This window comes from Periplaneta americana, chromosome 2 (assembly GCF_040183065.1).
Source record: "Periplaneta americana isolate PAMFEO1 chromosome 2, P.americana_PAMFEO1_priV1, whole genome shotgun sequence".
Lineage (NCBI taxonomy): Eukaryota > Metazoa > Arthropoda > Insecta > Blattodea > Blattidae > Periplaneta > Periplaneta americana.
The window spans coordinates 173,762,797-173,772,064 of NC_091118.1; the positions used below are offsets into that span (position 1 = coordinate 173,762,797).

General features: G+C 28.7%; 1 protein-coding gene across 2 annotated transcripts in view; it reads left to right on the top strand.

Annotated features, from left to right (window-relative positions):
* LOC138694835 (uncharacterized) overlaps nt 1–3,721 on the top strand; it is a 540,942-nt gene extending 537,221 nt beyond the window's left edge. Inside the window, exon 7 of one of the 2 annotated variants that reach the window (XM_069818950.1) lies at nt 1,958–3,721. Coding sequence is in view for 1 of the 2 variants with exons in the window: in XM_069818948.1 (XP_069675049.1) it covers nt 1,958–1,968 (11 nt within the window). In the remaining variant the exon portion in view is untranslated. The remainder of the gene's footprint in view (nt 1–1,957) is intronic. The other variant, XM_069818948.1, reaches the window with a different exon arrangement.
* The last annotated feature ends 5,547 nt before the right edge of the window (nt 3,722–9,268 follow it).

A 9,268-nucleotide genomic window follows, 5' to 3' on the forward strand; every position in this document is an offset into this window, starting at 1 on the left:
ACTATCGTAGTAACAGAGTTTTGTTAAGTAATGTTAGAGAAAATAACAAACCTTAGGAAAAACAAGTCTGACAATCAGGTATTATTTCCAGGTTAACAACGTGGAAAGCCAATGTTCTAGCCATTCAGTCAATGCTGCGCCTTGTCAGAATGTTTCACTTCGTACAAAACATAAAAATACTATTGCATACGGTTCTGACAGCAATATTTCATTTATTATACAGATTAATAAATTTGGTGAAGATAAAAATCTCTCAGAGAAAACTTACGAAGCATATACTGAATTTTCCATCCATTCTATTCACTTTTAAAATTAATAGTGCGCGCTCATTTGGTCACTATCTGTTATTAGAGATATTTTCATATGAGAGAATAAGGTTTTAAAGCTTATTTCGAATTTATTACAAACGTCAGTAAAAACAATTATCATATTTAACAAATAATTATTGCAGTTTGAAAGCGTTGTGTAATTTGAACACTGATTTTTGTATTACGTCTCACAACATAGAATTTATATGTTCCTGTTTTTCATAATACGAAACTTCAACGCATGCAAAAATTTTCAGTAAATATTAATAATATATTAAAAATTCTTACTGTACTTTATGTTACTTTCTATTCAGTAACCACACAAATATGCATCATCATCATCATCATCATCATCAACAACAACATAATATAAGTATAGTTTTTTATACATACAATGCACACTTCATTTTCAACTACCAGTACCATGTTTTCACTATTTCCTTAGTATAAACTCTCCATATTATCACATAATATCGCTCTTAAAATTAGCAAAAGCTAATTCTCTATTATCTATGCAATTTAAAATACAGTAATATAGCCTGTATACAAAGAAATGTATCATTTGCAAACAAAGTCAAGCTGAGTAAGAAATAAACACAAGTACTGGTATTGTGAAAACTATAATAAACTTTGTTACTGGTACTTGAATAACACAAAGTTAAAAAAAATTCTATTATTATTATTATTATTATTATTATTATTATTATTATTATTATTATTATTATTATTATTATAGTGCAATCGTGTAATTTTGTGTAAAGCTGTACAGTCCTTTTTTAAGATACAAGTATATGTTCCAAATTATTACTTTACCTAAAACTGAAGTTTCAGTGTTTATGATATTAAAATAGTCAATTATTTTGTATTATTTGGACTGTATTGCTCAAAATTCATTTTACTTAACCAAATAGTTGCCCAGTTCACTAGCTTTGTATAAATTGTGCATATTCACTATTTTTTTAAATGGAGAAATATGAGTAATTCTAGAATTGTTAATTTTCCGTCTCATAATATGAATACGGTACCTAGAAAAATTTACACATATATATAGGTACCGTACTTTAAGAAGTATGATTAAAATATTGCTTGGCTCAGGGAACTTCTTTCTGTATTCAGACATTTTAAGTTTAAACTTTAAACTTTTTTCTACCCTTATGGTAATTATTGTTATTCCATAGTAGTATATCTTACAACTGTGATTAAATGTGTGCAACATATTATTACAAATCAGTCTCACAAACTAGTATGTTATGTTTTATTACAATATTTACTGAAAATTTAGCTCCTACTGTAACGTTCTAACATTTCAGAAATAAGTCAATAGATTACATCCATCCATTATTTGTAATATAATAAATGACTGGAAAAAACATTTTAATATTATAAATTTAAGTTGAATCATTACGGCATGTGAATTTATTTCTTATAATATTAATTAATCCCTAGGGTTTCCATAAATTTTTAATTATAATACATTTACTAAAATGCACAGATTTTCATATCATGAATTGAAAAGCTACTTCTATTAACTGCCTACTACGTTTTATTTAGATAAAGTATTTTAATGCAATAAAGGTAAAAATGGCAGCTGCCAAGACACTTCCAGTGTGTTCCACTTTAATTGTTTTTATACATTATTTTACTTCTAGGCTATAACTGACATGTATTGTGATGACCATATTCTTGGACTGCAGAATGAATGAGAAAGTTGATGAAGATAAAAGCAGAAAAAAACAATGTGCCTCTTTCCTGTTCTCAACACTGTATACTTGTGGACTCTGTGATGTCCGAATTCTATGCCATATGAGGTCTAACTGTAGAAAACATGATATGAAGGGCAATTCATTATCATCAATTATAATGATGGATTATTTGTACACAAAGTAATGTGATGTGCCACTCATAAGAAACAAGTGCTGTTTTTAATAGCTTTTTTTATTCGTAAACATTGAAGTCATAATAATGTGTAACACAAAAAGGCATACACAGGAAGAAGTCGGTAGAAAAGTATATCAGTGAATAATCATAGGCTTTTAAGTAATCATGGTAAGAACAACTAAGTGTTGCCCTAATGAGATACAAAGTTACTTTAGAAGATGGATTCTCAATCAATCACAACAGAGGACTGTGAAAACTAACTGTACTTTGATAAAAAGAACTCTTATTTCTTTTGGTCTCATTTTCTGTGTTGTTATCCAAGATATACTCAGTAAACTGAATAATACAATTTCAAATGAAATTAAATGTCTCTTTTCACCTGTCTGAGTCAAGTAGGTATGTATTTTATTTTCATTACTTTGCTTTTAGAGTTGTAATGAGATGGTCTACTATTGGGGCTTTCAATAGAATTTCTCATCTCAAAGTATTCTTTTTAAATGTTGATGCAGTTTTATTATTATATTTTTGTAATATATAAAATATTTTATAACTGAAATGAAAAATTTAATTTCCTAAATACGTATTCATGACTGGCTAAGATAAACATTTTTGCACATAAGATGATATAACAACACGGTTATATATTGTTGCTTAATGTTTTAAAGAAATTATTGTGATTGTCGAGGAGTCAAACCAATTTTTTAAAAAACAAATTTATCGAAAAGTCATAAAATAAAAATACATAAAAACATTTTTTTTTTAATTTACTGTTGGGTTTCATCCATGCTGATAAATAAATTGTATTCCTCCATCGTAACTTCATAATAACTTGATAGACCTACAATCGCAAAAGTAAGTTACTATTATTCTTATACATAAAAAAAAGACATCAATTTGTCTGTATACACATACATCACTACCATATTGACATTTAAAATATAAAAAAAAAAGCCGAAAACCACAGGAAAAGACTACGTAAAGATTAATTTTTTGGTCCTACAGAATTATCTATTATGGTTACCATTGGTTATTAATGAAGAAAAATTCATTAATCTTTACGTAGATTATCCGCCCAACAATGCATTATATACTGTGCAATCCCGGCCGCCAAGTCACTCAAATGAGTGCGCTCCTTGTGTGATGACAGTTGACTTAATATATGTATCAATATATACAGTATGTCGAACATGGTGTAAGGCCACTAAGGGAAAACTCAAAAGGAAAGGGATTCGATCTGGTGCTGTGGATTGAGCCTCGGTGTAGCTCAGTAGTTACAGCACTTGGAGTGTAGAACTGAGGACCCAGGTTCGATCCCCGGCTCTGGAGCAAGTTTTACTCCATTAATAACTACAGGAAAAGAACTATTCATACTTTTAAATTGTCTCTTAAGATACAATAACATATCACAAGTTTAAAAAATAATATTATATTATTATCTAATGTAAATCTGGTTAGGCCTATACTGCAGACATTTTTGTACAAGTTTACACTTTTTAAATTATTATTATTATTATTATTATTATTATTATTATTATTATTATTATTATTATCATCATCATCATCATTATTATTTTCTTCTTCTTCTTCTTCTTCTTCTTCTTCTTCTTCTTCTTCTTCTTCTTCTTCTTCTTCTTCAACTTGCAGTTCTGAGTAACCAATGCCCATTCTGTGACTACAAAAATTGATCTGTCCATTAGTGAAATAGTCTTCCTATGTTGTTGTTATTATTATTATTATTATTATTATTATTATTATTATTATTATTATTATTATTATTATTATTAGTGTTCTGCCCAAAGACTACAAACCCAGCTTTCTCCAATTTTTCATATTTTCTGCCTTCCTCTTCGTCTCTGCATATAATCCATATAGGCCTATCTTAATGTCGTCTATCATCTGATATCTTCTTCTGCCTCCGAACTCTTCTCCTGTTCACCATTCCTTCCAGTGCATCCTTCATTATTAAATGTAATAGTGTCGCCATAATAAATTTTACTCAAATTGAAAACATATTGATAAATCATAATTTGGTTTGTATGTAATAAAAATAAACACTTCGCATTCATTTTGTAACACAAAAACAACTCTCGTTAAGAATTAAATTCCATATGTTAAATTTTAAAATGGTTATAAACGTATTGTTATAGGCCTACACAATGTTTCAAAGTTATTCCATTTTACAAAACACATTTTTTTCCGTCCTATTCTCGATAAACACTTAAACAGTACCGGTAGCATGGAGTTCTTTGCTCTACTATTCAGAAGTTTGCAGTTGAACTCTGAGGGTCATCCAAATTTATAATTGCTTTTCCTCAGTCATTATTATTATTATTATTATTATTATTATTATTATTATTATTAATTTATTTTTGTATTATTGTCTATTGTATTGTGTTGTACTCTGCTGAACTTTAATTGGGCCTCTGGCTGTTGTACAGCACATAAATATTAATAATAAATATTAAATAAAAAGTAATAATAATTATTATTATTATTACTATTAATATCTGCATTTGACCAAATTAATTTAACAGTGCTATGGACAGCAGATTCTAAACACATACCGGTACATACTTCAATTAAATGTTTTAGAATCATAGTGTATATTTCTATGAATTTTCCTGGCAATACTATTAAAATTAATGGGACATACTGGTACACTTGATTTATGATACCATGGCTAGACTTCTATGATGTAACATGACGCAACATGCTACTTATGACCCCAAATAAGTTAATTCTTTCTTCTAAATCATGTAAATGTTTTAATAGCTGTATAGTGGTCCGAATTTTATGCATTTCAATGTAACCAAGATGCAGTTCGTCGCTCAACAATTTCATAACGAAAATCTTTCAAACTTATAATTACCATCGTCGTGAAATACGGTTATTCACATTGGAGAATTAATAATAATAATAATAATAATAATAATAATAATAATAATAATAATAATAATAATAATAATAATAATGTGAGCGAGAGAAATAGAATATTTTAAGTGATAAAATTCCTTCACATGACCAATAAATTTCAAACACAAAAAGAAATTTCTCCCTGAAGCAGATAGTCTTAGGTTAGTTGCGGTTCTATAAAAAAAATGGGCTAATGTTTGATTTTCAATTATGAGATATTTTAACAGCTTCCTTTTTAATACCGGTACATTCAAACAAATGAGCTGAGACAATTACAGTACTTTCCAGTTTCTATTAATCTAATGCCTAGGTAATTATTCTAATTAACGACTTGATATAATGGTACAGTATAATAATAGTAGGCCTATATTATGAAATTAGTTTATAATGTTATACTTTATTGCATAAGTCAGTGTTTAGGAAATGAGCAAAGCAAGTTTCCTAATTCTAACGAATATAATAACTGTATAACATTATAAACGTGTTTCATATGCTATTTTTGTACGACAGCATTATAAAACATTTAATAAAGAAATAACATATCAAATTTGTAACGAGGGTAGTCTGATACAGAATATAAATAATGAGTTGCTATGACGGCAGTGATGTAAATATTACTGCATGGAAAATCATTTCATAATATTAATTTTATGGCACAAGTTATGCCGCCATAATAGAAGTCATTACATTTTAGTTTGGCATAGTAATATTTGACTGCATTTGAACAATAATGTGGCATTTTTTAACGATTTTGACTAACAATAAAGACTGTTTATAATGCTGGTGTACAAAAAAATATATTACATTAAATAAATCAATAAATATACATACAATATATTTGAGACAGAATAAGATAAACAAGCTTTTATGTTATCTGGCAGCTTTTCGCAAAGATAAAACTTTACTTACAATTATGTTTTCTACATAGCAGAAAATGCAGTGTTAATTTTGAAGTATGGTACAGAAATTTAATTTTATATAATATTTCATAAATGCCCTGCCCTGCCCAATTAATACCTCTGTATAAGAGTTTATACATTGTATCGAAATACACAGCCTATAATGTATCGAAATACATACCGTAGCCTATATATTTTTAATAACATTAATGTGAAAAGATGGAGAAATATTCTACGATGAGACCACAACGGACCACCAAGCTCAATATAGAACGGATGTTAATAAAGGTGAATAATGTTGCAAATGTCACGAAATTATTTTTCACAGTACAGCGTTTAAAATTGTATATTTTAGCCAGAAATATTAATACCAAAAGAGAACAATAGTTCAACTATATTTTATAAGATAACACCCCATCTTTAATAAAAGTCAGTGAGGTCTCAGAACAAATAACCATTTGTAGGAAATTATTTTCTGAATGAAACTTCAGGTAAAAAGAACAGGGATGGAAAAATGTTTATTTTCATCATTAATACAAGTGATTCATAAAGACATACAGGTATTTGTAGATATGTTCCAATCCAAAGGAATACTTTTTGAAGTTGTATTCAAAGTTATCTCAAATTCAATAAACTCCACTGAACTATATTAAATGTACATACGAAGATATAAAGCATTTTAGATGAGTGACTTATCCAGTGTGAAAGAGACATCTTTGGTATGATTTTCATAACATGATATAAGTTTCGCTATTTCAATTCTGTCTGGTTGTATACAGAATATTACATGAAAAAATGGTTCCATATTCAGAACATATTTTAATGTCATTTTAAGCAAAGGTATAGTTAATAGAGTGTTCAATCACCATTTTATCGCAAATGATCTTGTAGCAATGCCTAACATAACTTGCTTTACTGAAAATGTTTCTTTATTATTTAATGAACTATTACAAAATAATATAATCATTGGTAGATAAAAGTTTTGCAGTTAAAATTATTAAAATACGTGTTATTCGTGTAATATATTGTTAGCATACAAATTCATAATACTGAACTACGTGTAACAAGCAGTGCTGTCATGATGGGGGCCATACAGTATATGAGAACATACAATTGTTTAATGAATCATATGGGGAAGAGAAAATGTTGCCCATACAGAGCAATATGACATAATGGGTGCCTAAGTTTTGCTGATGGAGATCTAAATTTTTACATGGAGATCTATACTGATCTTAGATTATTATCTGTTGTTCCTAATATATCTTCTTTAATGTCCATAAACATAAATCGATTCTGTTCATAAACATAAATCGATCCAGAATTCATTAAGACAAGTGTGCATCTACTGTGACAGCTTCATGAAATCTTCTTTAAATCAAATTTATTTCACAATTAAAGGTAAAGCAAAACACTTTGTTTACTTCTTGTTTGACATGAACACATTCGGAAGGATAGAGTTATATTTCAAGGAAGAAAATATGAGGTCGGGCATGTGGTCAAGAAAGAAATTACCATGACAGCATTGCTAACAAGTTATATTATATTATATTATACCGTACCGATAGTTATATTTCTTAATGTAATATAAGGTGTTTTATTTTCTTTGAGAATCCCTGATAGTGAACATCAATATTAAAATGTGAAAAGTACTATACTCATTTCCGTTAGAAAGACTGTAGGATCACTCAAATTGACTCGTAAGAAATTGGAACTTGGTTCTTTCAAATCTAATCCTTCAAGACTAGTCGAACTATCTAACGAGTAGAAGAAATCAAATAAAACTAGTTGAAACACATTTACTGAAGACTTCTAGCAGTATCTAGTATAATCATTTCCATCACAACGTATTCACACATATCTATACTACCTACAAACTGGAAAGATCTGAATTCATTAACGAAAAGAATAGACCACAAGGATTCTTCCTCGACAATACAATAGCTCGAGTGGGAAGATGACCGTCCATCTTACAGTGTCGGAATTGCGAAAGCAAGTAAGTTCTTCTTGTGTTCTTCCTTTTGCAGAATAAATTTCATAATATTGAACTAATCCCTACAGCAATTACTTGAAAAGTAATCAATAAAGTATGGTTAGTATGCCACATTCCTTTTAATTTCAAAGAACTTAATAAGCTGATTTGCTTAAAATGACTTGAAAATGTTTCCCTCTCTCCAAATTTTGACCACCGGCATCAAATTTTAAGACAAAAAAAATCATACAAATTTTTTTTGGAGCAGTTCCTAAATGAAAACTAGACCAAGAGAAATTGTTAAAATTGTGCAATATATTAGAAGTTTAATTTCTTTGTTTAACAAAGAAAATATAGAACTATAATAACATTCTTTTCCACAAAATAAACTGTTTTATATGGTTGTCATAATGGTACGATATGTATTATTGTTGTTATGTAGAACGTAATGATTGTTTTAAATTCCTTTAGAGAGTATATAATTTATTATTAAATGTCTAACAAAGTTCTGAAAAATTGAAATGGGTCTCAGTATATAAAAAAATATATATTGAGCCTTACTGGTATATACATCATGTAGTTGTTTTTATGTTATTTTCATCGGAATCAGAGCATGGACATGGAAAAGCATTTGCTGTCATTGTCAGTAGGAATAGGTAGCAAAAGGAAACAAAGTTCCTTTGCAAAGGTGAGAAGTATTGTGATACGAATGTTAAAATATTCTTCAAGGTATGTGTGATGAATAAAAGTTGTTTTTAATTTTATTATAATCTAGAAAATATACACACGTGTGCGCACACACAAACACAAACATACACAAGATACATTTATTACACTCTTCACTGTGTAAAAATTTGAATAATGTAGGCTAGCCAACCATGATAGATGACCTAAACTAATTTATGTAACACCAAAGCCATATTTTATTTGTAAAGAGAGATATTTTTAAAAAAAATTTGAAATGATTTCTTTATTTTGTTGCAGTACCTATATAAACACTTACAATTCTTTCAAACTGTGAGGACATTTTCTAATATGACTGATACTAGTAGTTAAAGACAAAAGACACAAGAAAATTATGGAAAAATATAAACTGAGTAAAAATATTGGTGGCTGTATGTCGGTCTAACTGTTGTTGGTCGGGTTTCCATTATATAATATATGGCTCACGTGGAAGAAAACGGGTACATACGAACAATAAGTGTAGGTTTGTGTCTTTCCATTTCGGCTTTTGTCACAGCACAAAAACCGAAATGGAAAGACACAAACCTACACTTATTATTTGTATGTACCCGTTTTCT